General features: G+C 42.7%; 2 protein-coding genes and 1 long non-coding RNA gene across 8 annotated transcripts in view; 1 reads left to right on the forward strand and 2 right to left on the reverse strand.

Moving 5' to 3' along the window:
* cux1b (cut-like homeobox 1b) overlaps positions 1–1,913 on the reverse strand; it is a 66,856-nt gene extending 64,943 nt beyond the window's left edge. For all 4 annotated transcript variants that reach the window (XM_030440658.1, XM_030440633.1, XM_030440651.1 and 1 more), the window contains exon 1: positions 1,767–1,913. In XM_030440658.1, the coding sequence (XP_030296518.1) occupies positions 1,767–1,829 (63 nt within the window). In that variant the 5' untranslated portion in view covers positions 1,830–1,913. The remainder of the gene's footprint in view (positions 1–1,766) is intronic.
* Positions 1,914–6,564: 4,651 nt separating this feature from the next.
* LOC115595814 (alpha-(1,3)-fucosyltransferase 4-like) lies at positions 6,565–11,267 on the forward strand. Of its 3 annotated transcripts, none has more exons than XM_030440672.1 (2): positions 6,565–6,586; positions 9,104–11,267. In XM_030440672.1, the coding sequence occupies exon 2, from the start codon at positions 9,489–9,491 to the stop codon at positions 10,656–10,658; it is 1,170 nt and encodes a 389-aa protein (XP_030296532.1). In that variant the 5' UTR covers positions 6,565–6,586; positions 9,104–9,488; the 3' UTR covers positions 10,659–11,267. The 3 variants fall into 3 exon arrangements, with proteins under 3 accessions (XP_030296532.1, XP_030296529.1, XP_030296524.1); XM_030440669.1 differs by lacking the exon at positions 6,565–6,586 and adding an exon at positions 7,486–7,712 and having other exon boundaries at positions 9,101–11,267; XM_030440664.1 differs by lacking the exon at positions 6,565–6,586 and adding an exon at positions 7,486–7,712.
* LOC115595837 (uncharacterized) lies at positions 6,753–10,094 on the reverse strand. The gene is made up of 3 exons (XR_003986808.1): positions 10,002–10,094; positions 7,097–7,239; positions 6,753–7,003 (listed from the first exon to the last, which is right to left on the reverse strand). It is a non-coding gene; the product is annotated as an uncharacterized LOC115595837 (long non-coding RNA).
* Positions 11,268–16,313: the final 5,046 nt, after the last annotated feature.

Here is a 16,313-nt window from a genome sequence, read left to right on the forward strand (position 1 = left end):
CTTTTTGCACACGCTCAGATTCACTGTCCTGACTAATCGCTTGTGATAGGGGCCTTTGCCATAATTACCCAGGGCCTTATCACAAACTTATGCGATGCATTTTTCATGTCCTGGCTGCTGGCAGTGCCTTCACTGTCCGTGCTGGCAGTCAATCCACGGAAAAGACTGATCTCAGACAAATTCACACACACACACTCACATGCACGCACACACACCAGTTCTAACAGGGCGAGATGGGTGAAAGCAGGGTGAAGGGCCAAGGAAGAGGGAGGAAAAAAAAAATTAAAAAGGAGGGGAGGGGGAGGTGAGGAGAGAGCAAGATGTGAGGGGGGGAGGGGGGGGGGGCAGGCAGGCAGGCAGGCAGGAAGGGGGTGGGAGATAGATAGTGAGCAAAGAAAAGAGAAAGCAGTCTCAAATTTTTTACATAATGCATGAACAAGGGGGCACGAGTAGGAGGACCAAACAGGATCAAATAAATAGGAGAAGTGAAGCCTTGATGATGTGGCATAAGTGCGACACAAAGCCCGCTGGGAAGACTTGTTCACTGTCCTTTTGTCTAACCCAGTCATAGAGGCATCATGACCTAAATAAAAGTTTAAATCCCAAGCTCTGTGCAATTTACAAAATGATGTATGAACAATTGGGCTAGCCTACATAATGCAATCTTATGTTAATGATGACGGCGACTGGGGCTGCTCATAATCATAAATTGTGATTTGAAATTCAGCAATGCACGTTAAATGCCACGGGAAAACACAACAGTGCCATTGTCTGCATGTCTTGTGATAGGTCAAACACGCTCTAATATACACAGGGCTATATTCACACACTGAATAGGCCCAATATTTTCCTCATATCCTCCCCGGTGCCATGGATCCCCTCCGTGCACGCCGAGATTAGTGGCGTGCGCGGAGGCTGGGACATTTCTGGAGTTCATCACAATCAACAAGGTCATGATCTTTCATATTTCTGCCACCATTTTTTTTATTTAATTACACGGCGTCAAACTAAACACTGTCCCGGTCCCGTCTACTTTCACAGACGTGGCAATGTCTGTGAAAAACCTCACTGTGTATAATTGCCGTCAGGGGAAACCGAGCGAGAGAGAGGAGAGGAAAAAAAAAAAAAAAAAAAAAAAAAAAAAAAAAGACCGAGTTGATCAACCACAATCACGGAGACGACTTCAATATAAACTGCTCCAAAACCGTTAGCCGTTAACGCTGCTAATGTTTTCATTCGCGTCCAATAAAACTTACCGATTTGACAGTAAAAAGCAGTGAAAAAACACACAAGCGAAAGAGCTGTTGTGTGTCTGAGCTGCCCGTCTCAATGGTTGGTGTCACCACAGCGCCACCGTATAATGAGTCGCACTTATTTTTCCCCCAAATTATCCAACCTTACAGCGGCTAAAGCGTCGGGCTAACTACGGCTACTCGCTCCAGTAAAAGTTGTTGAACACGCAATAAAGATAGCCAACCGAAAGCTTTCCGCCAAAGCCCCGCTGTTCTGTTTTTATTTCGGCGCATCCCCGCGGCGTCGCCCCGGCTTGCCCAGTTGCAGTGTCCGATCGATGTTGAATTGAACAAAGAGGATCAATTTCTGATCAGCGAGAGAGCCACTTTCATCAATGTGAGGAAGAGGTCTTGAATTCTCTTCCGAAACACCTACGAGGCGGCCGCCGAAAACACACAAAACACAGCGGCCGAGAGAGACGAGGCAGCCGAAGCGAATACAAGGTAGACGATTTAAACGGAGCTTGAACTGACCTGTAGTTGTTGTAAGTCAAAGCGCTTCCAATATTGAAACATCGATCCTGCATTGGCCGCCATCTTGAGACATATTGAGACAGGAATGAGATGCTGATAGAGAGCGCGGGGGTTGGAGTTCAGTGGAGAGGACCGGGCGGCCGGAACACCCGGACCGGATCACTCCCACTGCTCGCCCCCGGTAACAGCTGGCGTACGGAACGGAGTCAGCGCACAGGAGTGTTGCCTTAATAACGCCATTATAATTGCTTAAATAGCTTTTTATCAACATTCAGATGTTACAGGTAAATAACCCGACTGGTATTAAATTACAATTCATTTTATCACGTTGAAATACGCGGAATTGTGAGCGCCACATGTGTCTATGTTTATTGTTGTAGTTTTTGTGTCCATTGTGTATTATTTGGAGAGCAAAGATCACATAAAAATAATGCCAGGAGGCTACTTGGAAGCCATATCTAAAGAGGAAAAAATAAAAAAATCTCACCAGGGGAGCATTCAGGAGCAATGTTCCCTCTGAGCTCTGAGAGACTGAGCAAGAGGATAATTCAGAGAGAATGATTTATCACATCAATGATCACTGCTACTTCAAAAGTATGTTTAGAAATTAAAAGTCCATTAGTAATAAGTGATTTTCTTTTCCCCCATGCACCTACTTGGATTTTGTCACAAACTCAAAAACTAATGCTTCTTTTTAAAACTGCTAAACTCACACATGTAACTTTTTCCGTATAACTTTCATAAATGTGATTTAAAAAAATAAAAATAAACTAAAACTATGAATTCATTCATGAATACTATATCATAATTCATGTTTTGTAGTCCTCGGGCAAATGCTCTTGTTTTTTCCCATTATGGACGTTTATAAAGGGCAACCTGCGAAATAATAACAAAGTTAAATATAAATTTAAATCAAATGTAATCAATTAGCAGTAGTGGAAAAAGAATCCAGGCTACAAATGTCTCTGTTAATTGTTAAAACAAAACAGTCAACTCTTATAAATAATTTAAAAAATAACCACAAGAATTCGAGTTTCACAATTCATGTTTTTTTAATTCTTTAATAAAATGGTGGTTCTAGTGTACAAACTCAGCATATGCAGCATAGCAGGGTTGCTGAGGACCTGCTGAACTTGGCCATTTAAGAACGGGTAAAAGATGGAGTGGACTTGGCACAAGGTGTCTCCATCTTCAGGGTTTTCTTAGTGCCTGATTTCCCTTTGCCGCACAGATATTAATCAAATCCAAATAATTTTGTTGTGCTGTTAATCCAGTCGAGTAATTGCTGCAGCAGAGCAGCCCGGCGGTTAGACTGTCAACATGCATACATATCTGTGGTTGAAGTGACCTTGAGCCACACACACTGAACCCTGGCTGCTCCTGAGGCGTCACTCCTGCTGACCGTGTCCTCTCACCCCCCTCAGCTTGTGGATATGCAAAGAATTTCTAATCACATTGTATGTCTGGAGTGCCCTGAATTCCTGTGTCAAACTGTGCACCTTAAAACACATCACGCCTCAGCTTCAGGCTCTGCGAGCCGTTCAGGTTTATCAGGGTAACACATCTGTTGTACACGACGTGCTCATTTTTAGCTTTTTGTGGGTTTCCCGAATTTGACTCGTGGAGTGTGTTGCGAGGCCTGGAAAAAAACCACGCCTGCATTCACACTTTTTTTCCTCCTTCTTCTTGAATGCTCAGAGCAAAAACAGAACAAAAATATTTCACTTCATTTATTTTTCTCTCCAATCATTTTCATTTCTTAACAGTCATTGCACTTTAATCACATTCACTAGAAATAACACAAGAATTTGCCATAGATAATAACACCTCTTATACTGCATTTGTGTGGATACAAAGGTGGGCATTTTCATGCTTTGGATTAGCTCAACTTTCAGGTCATTACTTGATTTGATTTGAAGCTGTTTGTGTCTCCCACCTTCTGCAGTATGAATGGTGCTCAGTGCTCGACTCATACACAGGCTCAATAGGTTCCTGGCCTTATTTTGTACTTCATTTATAGACATAATACAGTGAATTAAAGGCATGCTTTAGTTTGGCATTGACCCCCACACATGCTTTTAATAGCATGTACTGAATTACTCTGTATTCGACAAATAACAGCTGAGAGAAGAGATTTAAGGTGATAAAAGACATAGAAGCGTCATGATGTGTGTTACAGTCAGTGACAATGACCGATTCTTCCTTTTTTATGATTTTATTGTTAAAATATAAGAGCAACTGCTCTGCAGTCTGATGTATATCATGAATACTCTCTAGACAAAATGCTGAATATAGTAACCTGTGTTTAATCATCTCGTTTTGTTCCCTTTCCGCCATGTTAATCGGTGTTTCCTTGGCTCGACCTGCATGACTTGTAATGCTACCTGTTATTAAGCCAAACCCGAAATACAGGTCTGAGATAATCCGTACAGGTTTATCAGCTCTGCCGTGTGTCCATTATGTTGTGTTGGTGTGGTTTTCTCTTACTCCCCACACAAAGAAAGCCAAAAAGTAAAAGGAGTATCACACAGGGTTACGCCAGTGATGTTACTGTGAATCAACATGTTCAATAAAATCAAGTTTAAGGAGGTGGTAACATTTGTGTTATTTGTATTGAGAATCGATCAATAATTTTTTTCCCCTTTTGTTTAACTTTTTACTTTGGACATTATTAAATGTTTCCAACACTATAAGATTGTAGTTACTGTGTTTCTTAGCTTTTCTATTTATTGTGTAATGTACATGGCCTTTAAGGTCCAAGCAGGGCCGGGAGGGTTTACCTATAATTATTTATTCTGATGCAGTTACTAATTACCTGTTAAAAATGTAGTCAGTGATGTAATCCAAGTATCACAACATCAAAGTAATGCTACTACTTTGCTACTACTTTTGGATCACCTCTACACCAAACATATGCAAATAAAGGCTGGAGAAAAGACACATCAGTGAGATTACTTTTATTTCATCTTAATAACGAGTGTGTGTTCTGTAGGAACGCACAAGTGTGTGTGTTTGGCTTCACTTAAGACCACAGTGATGTTGTATGAGACTCTTGAAGTGCTATTTTATATTTTAAAATTGTAATCCTGTTAGCAATCCCCTATTTTACTGATTGTGTCTGTAATTTAATTACATCTTTTTTTCTGTAACTAAAGCTGAACATGGTTGCCTTAAAAAAAAAATCTTAGTCAGGAATCCCATTACATCTATTCTGTAATTCCCCAGACCGGATGTTAGGCCCACAAAACACCCAAAAAATACTTTTTCAGTGAAAAAAAAAAATGAACATAACAATATATCCCTATCTCATAACATTGCAAACAAAGAACTCTAAATTCAGACCCTGTTTCTACAAATAAAACGTGCCCCTCAAAATATTCCTCACCTTAAAGTATCCATCCAAAAGAAGTCATTACAAATTAAGGATATTTTTCTAAAAAAAAAAAATGTAAAAAGTTGGAACCTGAAATCCTCACACACTGAACAATAAAACATGAAATGGACTTCATCCCAGTTCTAAACCAAAAGACCGAACAAACCAAGTATTTTCTTCTCGGGGAGACCATTAAACCTGTCTGTCTCTAAGGGTTGTTGGATGTTAAATTATTTGAGAGGATCTGTGTTCAATTCTGCTTCACACAAGGCTCTATCAAGGAATTCCTGTATTTTTCTACATTGTCCCCCCACGTTTTGATGTGTAGTTGTTTTCAGTAAAGAAATGATTTAATCCGGTAAAATGATCCAAAAGCAAACGTTGTCGTGAACATTACAAATCAGCTGAATTTATACCGCCAGACGCTCCTCTCAAACGCTCTGAATTCCAGCCAACAGTATCTCCATAAGGATTTGACTGTAGCTTCACTAGGCTCTGGATTACTTTGAAGCAGTAGGGGGTACACAGCGTAAGTCGGAACAAGTAAGAGTCGGAGTTATCAATCCACCTACAAATTATCATGTTCCTGCTACAGAGGCTCATGCACGTCTGGCGTGAATGACTTGAGAGGGCTTTTTTTCCTCCTCACTTGTCTTTTTATTACACTCTATGGTAAAATTAGAGAGGAGGGGAAAAACAACGTAAATTGTTCTTGACAAGGATGGCAGAAGGAACATGTTGGAGCCCACTGATTTAGCCTCTGCAAAGCCTCATCAGTTCATGTACGTTTGGTTAAAGTTTAAACATAGAGAAACAAGCACACATTCTTTGTGTCAGTGCCATTATACAAGTAGATCTTATACCCCGACAGAGCTACAGGCGATGATAAAAAAACAGCCTTTCTGTCCTTTAGCTTCCCCACTTTTCCTCTGTTTGTGTCCCTTTTCCTCCTGCTCATTGACTCTGCCTGCAAGGTGCTTTTAGCGGGGCCTTGTGTGGCCGGGTTAGAGATGGATGTGTGGCCCCTGGGAGCCGCGGGCGGAGAGCAACACTGATCATGTCAGACAGGCTGGGGAGGCTGCATAAGATCATCATCACCCAGCAGTGGAGTGAATCGCCGCAGTGGCACTTTCACACAACCTCTGACCTATGCGGTAACCTCTGAGGTCATGATCAAGGTCAGGGGTCAGCCAGGGCCTCTGTGATCAGGGGGGCTCGCAAGCCCCTCCTGCCGCTTCCTCCTCTGCCGCTCCGTTCGTTTTTTCTCCCTCTTTCTCCCTCATCTCCTATCTGTTTGTCTATCGCTCACACTCTCCTTCACTGGCCGGGACCAATTGAGACATCCCCTCCCCTGGGAGTGCAAAAAGGAAAGCAAGAGAAAATCAATAGGGAAGATGAGTGAAGACCTGGGGGTCCCATCAAAAACTGAATGCTTCTCTCTGTGCTGGTATGATTCACACACACACAGAAACATACAGAGACAGACAGAGGTAGGAGTAGGAAGGCAGAAGTAAACACTTGGAAAATGTACAAAACTAGCCTGCAAAAATACGTCATTTTTTGTGCTTTTCTTTATTTGAACACAGAGGATTTTGTCCACATAAAATGACCTGAGAAGACCTCGCATCTGTGCACGCATGCAGCAAGAGGGAGATGTGAGATTGATCCCTTCGTGGGGATTTGTTTGACAACAAAAAGTTATTTTCTAGAAAGAGAGAAGATGAAAAAAAAATGAGGCAAACATAAATGCCAAGCTTTGTGTATCACCCTGGCTGTAATTTGAGCTGAACAAAATGTCACCATATCCCCAATCAGTGCAACTTTAATTATAGCGCAGTTCCAGCATTTGCATGGTTTCCTCCGCCTGCAAAAAAAGAAAAGAAAAAAAGGATTTAAATAAACAAGACTGAACCGAAAGAAGACAAACAAAACTCATTCCTATGTGTCATTTCCTGACCTCAGCCACCTCTGCTGTTTCTGAGGAGAGACACACATGTAACGTTGGGCGTCAGGGTCTGGGTACGTATCCATAACTTATAAGTCTGCTGTGCTCTTCCATCCCAACTCGAGATAACCCCGGGCAGGACATTAAATGATCGTCTGAAAATAGAACCGTTCAGATGAAAGGGAGGATAAATAATGCAGAAAGAATACAAAACCTCTTATGGGGATAACTAGTCACACACGCACGCACGCACTCAAACACACAAAGATTTTTCCTTTTTTTTTTTTTTTGGTCCACAGTGAAGAAAAGTGAATGGATGTAACAGGAAGGAGGAGGACCCAGTGGAGACACACATGCTTCTTGCTTCATCTCCTCCCACTCCTCCTTGTCTGCCATTTTTTTTCCGCTCACAGTCAGACTTCATGACATACTCTGTGTCTGTGGGGAGGAATAATGTTGTCCCAGTCACGGCGTGTTTTTCCTGCCCACCAGAGATCAGACACAACACACAGAGCAGGATTTCCAACCCCGCTGCCTCATCATTTTTTCATCACTTCTTGATCAGAACGCGTTCAACCAGGAAGGCTGATCCGTTTTAACGCAGAGGCTAATGTGTCACTGTCTAAGGGTTTGTGTTGTTTTTCCTCTTTTTTTTCATTCCAGTATTTGTTAAGGTTAGATCACCAAATTAAAACTATGAGTCATTTATTATGATTTCTGGTTATGGGGTGTTGCAATGCTGGGTCATGTCTGATAAATAAAACATTCGAGACAAACCTTTTCAAAGTCCGCCTGCTGCCTGACTAATTTCCAGCTGAAATGTTTATTCAGTGGCCAAATTAAACATGCATGTTTTGAGGAAAAAGCACAATGTCAGTGCACTTCACGGGGCGGCTTTGTGCTTGTGTAGGGAGACACCTAGTGGCCAATGATGCGTGTAGCGTTTATATGCGCATGAAAAGATGATTGAGGGGCTTTAACTGCAAGGACAAGTACAAAAAGTGGTTTAAAGGTGCAATACAACGTTTTGGGGAGGACGTTACAAGCAGAAGAGAAAGATCTTTGTTGACTGACTTTTTATGCCTAAACAAACTAAATAATCAACATATCTTTGTTTTCATGGCTGAACATACAAACTGACCTTAAAGGAAAATACAATTTCTTACTGTTTTACTTAATTATCATGTGGCGGACCCTGCCACCTTTCTAGCTTCAAACTGCTTTGAGACCTTGTTTTCCTCTGAAAGCAGCTTGTTATGGAAGAGATAAAAATTACAGATTTGTAATTGTTACCTCATTAATATAGTAAATACCAAAATTCTGAGTTTATATTTCTTCTCCATAACTACGAAATGCCCCTTTAAGTTGCTCTGTTTTAGCTTAGGCCTGTGAGTCAAGAGGTCAGAGGCACCACCGGAGAGTTGTGGCCAATTAACTAATTTATTTTTCTTCTCCAAAACTCTAAAAAGGGCGCTTTAATTAATCCATATTTTAGGGATTACTTGAGGACTAGTTTGATATGAGTTTATTGGCCAAAACTTTTAATTAGGCTCCAGTAGTGCCCTTTATGCTTCTGATTTCACCCACAGGCCTACCCTCTAAAACAGACTCAGTTAAAGGGGCAGTGTGTCGTTTGGGAGAAGAAATTCACACTCAGAACTTTGATATTTACAATATTAATGAGGGCAATAATATATCTTTTTAAATAACTGAATAAACAAGCTGCTCTCTGTGAGAAAAATGTGGTCCCTCAAACACGGTTTAAAGCTAGAAAGGTGGCGCCAAATATAAACAAAGTAAGACAGGATGAAGTTGTGTTATCCTCTGAGGTCAGTTTGTTTATTCAATCATGAAACGAGGAGAGTTTGTTTATCAAGTTTATTTAGGCTTAAAAGTCAGTCCATGAAGATCTTTCTCTTCTGATTTAAGTGTCTCCCACAAAACTACACAGTGAGGTAACTAAATGACGAATATGTCTTGCTCTATTTACAAAATGTCCTCTGCTTATTCCACCAGCAGGACGCCGCGCCCTGGCCCGAGCTGTTTACTCAACCTAAAAGTGTCTGAGGGGCCAACAGGTCTCACAAAAGGCCCATTCAACGGTAACAGGAGCCCGGACTGCCGCTGCCACGTCAAGATGTTGGAGCATGCACTAATCTGCTGCTGCACATGTTTGTCCGTCCGCAGAGTGCTAATTTCGACAATGCCGCTTGTCGAACCTGTACTGCAACTGCAGGTGTCAAATTCGATTGCCGTTTTCGGCACTCCTTCCTAGAACAGAAACAACAGGGGGGTTAAAGTACGGCGATGAGGTGTGCCAGCAAGATGCGGAGGGACTACTTCTCCTGAAAAGTTTCTAATAACAGCAGATTCTGTGAGAGGTCTCTGCAGGTGAAGGGCGTCGATGGGAGCTGGAGCTCGCAGGAGCGCCGCGGGCCGCTTCACAGCTCACAGAGCCGACGGAAGCTCAGGTGTGTCCCCCCGTGTAAAATGTTGTGTACGTGCTCTCAAGAGGAGCTGCTCCCCCGTGTGCGTGGCCGTGTTCATTTTCATGTCGTTCCTGGGGGTCTGCCTGCTCTACCTGCCGGACCGGCCCGCTGTGCCGTCGTTTGAGCCTGACGAGGACAGCCCGGTGACGCTCCTGATCTGGACGCATCCGTTCGGCCGGTACCGCAAACTTCCGGACTGCGCCGCGCTCCATCAGATCAGAGGGTGCACGCTCACAGATGACTTGGGCGCGTACCAGAAGGCTGACGCGGTGATCATACACCACCGAGAGGTCGCCACCGGCGCCGCCGAGCTGCCGCCGGAACCGCGGCCGAGTGCGCAAAAGTGGATATGGATGAACTACGAGTCCCCCACGCACACGCCCAGACTGTGGAGGTTTGAGGGTGTTTTCAATCTCACACTGACCTACCGGATAGACTCAGATATCGCCCTGCCGTACGGCTACCTGCTCCCTCGTGGAAACACAGTTAAGGGTCCCCAGAACCGCTTTACTCATCCGCTCCACATACCCTCGCGCTCAAACCTCCGCCGGCCCCGCCTCCTAGCCTGGGTCGTCAGTAACTGGTCGGAGTCTCATTACCGTGTGGCCGTGTACCACCAGCTCCGCCGGTACATCGACGTAGATGTGTTCGGACGCGCAGGCCAGCCGCTCCCAGAGTACACCGGGGACGACGTGGTGCGGCTGGTCCGTCGGTACCAGTTCTACCTGTCTCTGGAGAACTCGCAGCACACCGACTACATCACGGAGAAGCTGTGGAACGCGGTGCTGGCCGGGGCCGTCCCGGTGGTTCTGGGTCCGTCCAGGAAGAACTACGAGCGCTTCCTGCCGCCGGAGGCCTTCATCCACGTGGATGACTTCCCCACGGTGAGAGGGCTGGCCCGGTACCTGCTGAAGCTGAGGCACAACCCGGCGAAGCTGCGGAAACACCTGGACTGGAGAGGGAGGTACAGCCTGCACCAGCCCCCCTTCTGGTCCGAACACTACTGCACGGCCTGCAGGGCGGTGAGGAGGAACAGAGGCAGGACTGATGTGGTCAAATACCTGACCCCCTGGTTCTACTCGTGATAGACGGCTGCAGCAGCTGTGAGAACTGATGGACCATGTTGCAATGAAACCTTTTCTGTAGTTAATTGCTGAAACCACAAAACATTTGGGAGGCTTTAAAGGAGCAGTATGTAGGTTTGGAGAAGAAATTCAAACTCAGGATTTAAACATTTACCAAATAATGAGACAATGATAATAACTGAAAAAATGTTTCCCCCATAACAGAATAAACAAGCCGCTCTCAGAGGAAAATAAGGTCCCCAGAACACTGTTTGAAGCAAGAAAGGCGGGTCCGCCACATATAAACAAAATAAAACAGCATGGAGTTGTGTTGTCCTTTAAGGTCAGTTAGTTTTTTGAGTTTATTCTGTCGTGAAAACAAAAAAGAGTTTGTTAATTTAGTTTGTTTGAAAAAAATAGTAAGTGAAAGAAGGTCTTTCTCCTCTGAATAAAATGTCTTTCCCAAAACTACACAGCGCTCCTTTTAAAAGGGAAGAGACTGTTCTGTTTTTTGATTTTGCGGTTGATTTCTTGCACTTTCCTGTGATTGGTGGGTTTGTTTTATTTGTCTGGTTTATACGTGAACTGTGAACACATGGGCACTTTTGCAATAAATTCAATTGAGTGACATTTTTTCTTGCCGGCATGTAACTTACTTTTTATTCTATTTTGTTCTAATTTGTGTCACACTTTCACTGTCAATTTGATCAAGTAGCATGAACTCTTCTTCTATGTCCCTACACACACACACACACACACACACACTCATCAAACCACATAAAAAAAACCTCATAACATTTTATCAGAGATTAGATTGTAATTGAATAGAATTCCTAAAATGATGCTTTACAAGGTTAAAACTCTGTGAATAACCATTGTTACTGAGCACACCGTGACCCTTCCTTCACTCTGAAGTCTCACATTAGGCAAATCATACTGTCGCACTTTTTGAAAAAACACATTTCCTAAAGGAGTATGACAAATACATCCTGATGAAAATGATCTGTATTATTTGCACTGCACAGCTTGTGTTAAACCACAAGTCTATTGACCTTCATTTGTTTGAGGGACACCTACACCCACTAAAGCTAAGCTGTCCCACAGGCTCGTCAGACTTAATACTCACTCAGACAGCCTGTTTTGAAAATCACACTATTATGAACATTTCCTCTTTTACATTATTTGACATGTTTTGAGGCAGCCGCTGATTTCATCAGATTGCACTACAATAAGAAAATCATCTGACAGACACAGCGCTCACTTGAGATGATTCATCACTGTAAACATGTACTATTGTCAAATATGACATTTCAGCTTCAGCATCATGCAGTATAAATTGTATGGTGTGACAGTGCAAGTTGTTGACGAATGGTGATAGAAATTGTAGTTTATTATCTAGTTTCACATCTTTGCACGGTGACTTTTACACGGGACTGAAGTGGAGATTAAGGGCAGGTGATGGATGTGTTTAGAGGGCGTGCATGCATGAAGCAGGCAGGCATTATAGTCACTCTCTCCTGGAAGTAAAAGCTGCCCGTTTACGTGTCTCTTACATGTATAGCATCCCCGGATCTGACCTACTATTAGCTTAACGCCATATGGTTGATGCTCGCCTCATGATAGGCCAAAAATAGCTCCCCAAGCCTGTTCTTTGGGTCTTCACGTCATTGATTGATGAATGCAACACTGCAGAGGTGTTGTTAGATCCCAAATTTAGTGATTGTGGTGCTCTTCATACCTTTGGCACAACTATAGTGCGAGACAGCTTTACTAACCCACTGATGCTTTTACTCTCCTTTATATGTCACATAGTTGAGGCTACAGCAATGAGGCAGAACAAAGGTCGAGGAGAAGTTGAACATGACGGCCTCTTTTCTTAAAAAAAAAAAAAAGCCTGGGTAGTCACTTGATAGGAATCAGAAGCTGTGATTTGGATCATTTAAATTTACACCTCTGCGTTAGTGCCCTGACACAGAATTAACACTTTACACTGTCAAATGAGACATTTCCTGCAGGCACACGGACAGCGAGTAATGTTGCGCTCCATAATGAGCAGCTGTTAAAAACCACTGACGTCTATCAGCAGTAATGCTTTCGGACGGCCAGACCCCTCATCCCTGTCATCATCCCATTCATGCACACGAGGGAATTATTAGCATATCTCGTTACTGTGAGTGAAATCACTCTTTACGCCTTCTAATATAGATGAAGCTGAAGCTTACATATCTTTATTCAAAGTGTCTTGACGGGCCATAGCTCTCCACTGTGGGCCGTTGAGCAGTTGACCTAGTAGTATATAAAGGAAGGGCACACCTCTTATTGTTTCTAATGAAATACAGTAGGCTGAAAGATGATCCACACAGCAGTAACGGGCTCTGCAGGATATCCTGTATTGCACTCACTAATGTGTAAACATTGTTCTTCTCGTGTATCCCCTGTATTTAACAGCAGTAACAAGCAACTGATAGTAAAGATTATGGCATCAAACTGTTTTAAGGCTGCAAATAATGATAATTTGCATTGTTGATTAATCTGTTGATTATTTTCTCGATTCATTGATAGTTGTCTGGTCTTAAAAATGTAAATAAAATGTTGTTCCCCAAAGATTTCCAGTGATGAGCTCCTCAAAGGTTTTGTTTTGTGGATGATTAGATTAATCGTTAAAGATCTACATTGTTTGTAAATGATCATTTATTGAGAGTAAAAACTGCCACCCCCGACTGTCCTGATGTAGAGAAGTCACGTTTCTTTGTGTGTTTCTGCTGACTGAGGTTGATTCCCACTTCTGTTGATTTGACACAGGGGAACCGCCATTGACCTCCTCTCTCATCAGATGCATCTGTTCCGTCACAGAAAGGACGAGAAGAAGGGCGGTATGTTTAAGCAGAACCAGATCCAGGAGGCTAGAGGACAGATGCTGAGGTGAAACTCAGTGGGTAATACTTTATATTGGGGAGCACATGTTGACCATTAACCTGTTGCTCATTAATATGCATATAAGTAACACACTGGCTCTTTATTCATCATTCTAAACCCCTCCACCTGCATCAGTATATTCTACCAGAACACTGACTATGAGTTTTCTCTCAAGTGCCTCCTACTTGCTGCTTATCAAATGAAATAAGTTGTTGTATGAATCACAATCTTAAAGGATAACTTCACCCAAAAATGTCATAATTCAGTCATTATCTGCTCTCCCTCATGCTGATGGAAAGTCAGGGGAAGTTTTGTAGTCCATGAAACATTTCTTGAGGCTCACAGCAAAACAGCGTCACAGTATCGTCCTGAACAACTAAAGTAGACCAGGACTTGTTCCAACACATGAAAAAAACATTGCGTCCAGTGTAATTTATATCTCCAGTACCTCAGATATCTCAGATTGATGCACTAGCTCTGTCCGAAGTGGATGCACAGTTTCAACCGCTCAGGGTGTTTATAACATCTTTTCGTATCAATTTGTGGTCCTGGGGCTTCCAGACACATGGATTACACTGCACGAGCTCTACGGAGCCATTTTATATATTTTTTGTTATTCATTAAAAAAAAAAAAAGTACATCCCCATCTACCTCAGCTGTTTGGTGCAGTGCTGTGTGCTGCAAAACTGTTTTTGTAAGTCGTATTGTAAATTAGAAAGTTTTATGTGGACGCTAATAACACTTGTGTATTTGGGTTTTGTTACACAAGAATAGATGAGCAATAAGAGGTACATAGGAGGTTTTTGAAGGAATAGTTGCCTAGAAGATGTAGATAACGGTTATGCAGAATAAGGAATGGATAAGTACTTTATATTGACTTATATAAAAAGCCATTGTGCTATTATTATGCATGCTAATAAGCAGGTGGATATGGGATTATACAAAGTGTTACCAGTGTGTGTGTGTACAGTACAGCTGTGTGGAGCTGTACTGCCTCCTCTGGTAACTTGTGTAACTGACCTCTGCTTGCAGGCGTTCATGGTAATGGAGCAGAGCAAAGGCAGTATCACTGATAAGAGCGATAGCAGAAGTATTTGTTAGCCATTACTCATTTAGGCACATTTTGTATTTGCGCATTACGAGCTCAGAATGCAGCTGTACACCTGAGACTTTCTTTGTGTTGGGATTTTCTTCCTGCATTTGTTGTTTCACCGATGCAGATTTCCCACCATCGATCACATGAGTAAATAGGTATGATGATTGGATGGCAGGTTGCCTCAGCATTGGCAAAGATTAACTAAGTGAGATGATGAAGGAGTGTCCAGGAGCCACTTCAGGGTATTGCCCAACATGTTTGTAAAACAGCACGATGGAGTTTCAGAGTTTCAGTTGACTTGTCTGTTTCTCTCCAGTAGAACTTGGACACATGGATGATTTAAATTTCATTCTCATTTCTCAGAAAGTCATATTTATTCAAAAATGAATAATAATCATAGATTCGTAGTGTCTAATGTTGGGGTTTTTACATTCTCCCATAACTGTAACTTGGCTTTGACTTGAGTATCTTGATATAAAATATTTTCTTTTAGTTTTGTTTAGTGTTATTGTTTTAAGTGATCATTTACTCATGCTTAGTTCGGTCCAAAACTTAAAATAACTTGCCTCGGACTGAGGGAATTGCTGCATGAAAACATCAACAGCATCAAATATATTAAAGAAAAGCCAGACACATAAAGTATCATGTGAAACTGTGAGAGTGCAGTCTGCATCATGTCTACACAGATGAGCAGTTGCTCCTCGCAGCTTTACCTGTGTTTTGTCAGGATCTGACCCAGAGGAGACGATACACACAACGCCTTCAAGCTCTGACCCAGAAGGAACAGGACTCCTCTGGGGGGGAGGAGTGTGTGTGTGTGTGTGTGAGATTTTCCTCTCAAATCTGCACAGACAGCGCAGAAATGGCTCTGCGGCTCTCACAGAATGAATCAGCTTGTACCGTGTAACAGAATGTACATCATTAACAAAGTCCCAGCGTGCAGATAATGCATATCTCGTTGAGTGAAGATCACAGTTAATTCAAAGTCAAAGAGATGAAACAGTAATTCTTCTCTCCCGCTCCTCTCCTGCAGGATAAGATATCACCTCGTGTCATAGGCTGACAAGTTTACAGAGGATGAGGTGAGTTGTTGCCTGGCAACGAGGTGAAATATTGGATGTATCAATATGAGATACGTGATTCAAAGGTACGGGCGACAGTGGTGACACCCACTGAACAAGTTGAAGGTGAGCGCTGATGAATACCCAGAGTCTGAGGCCGTTTAATTTGATTTAAACCCTTTAACTACCAGCTCGAGCTTATTACAAAGATCCTTCTCAGCTCTCCTCCAGACCCCCTCCTCTGTAACAGTGCCATTCATAACCTACATGGCCCCTGGCTAGAGACACAGTAATCTCATTTGTGCAGCAACAGATGTTTCTCTTAAAAACATCCGCTGACTGGGGAGTGAAAAGTCTGCCTCTCATTCTCTCAAGGGATCAAAGAGACCCGTCTAATCGCTATGAAATCTGTCACATTTGTACTGGTTTGAGGAGACATATTGACTTACAGTAGGCTTACCATGTTGTGAAACGTAAACGCTCTCCTTCTCTCGCTTGGCCTTGCACATATTACACCGGGAAGCTTTCATGTTCTGTACATCAAAAGGCGGGGGGTAACAGAAAGGGGTGAAAATGCATATGAAACAACAAAACCCCCAGACA

Source organism: Sparus aurata, chromosome 2, assembly GCF_900880675.1.
Source record: "Sparus aurata chromosome 2, fSpaAur1.1, whole genome shotgun sequence".
Taxonomy (NCBI): domain Eukaryota; kingdom Metazoa; phylum Chordata; class Actinopteri; order Spariformes; family Sparidae; genus Sparus; species Sparus aurata.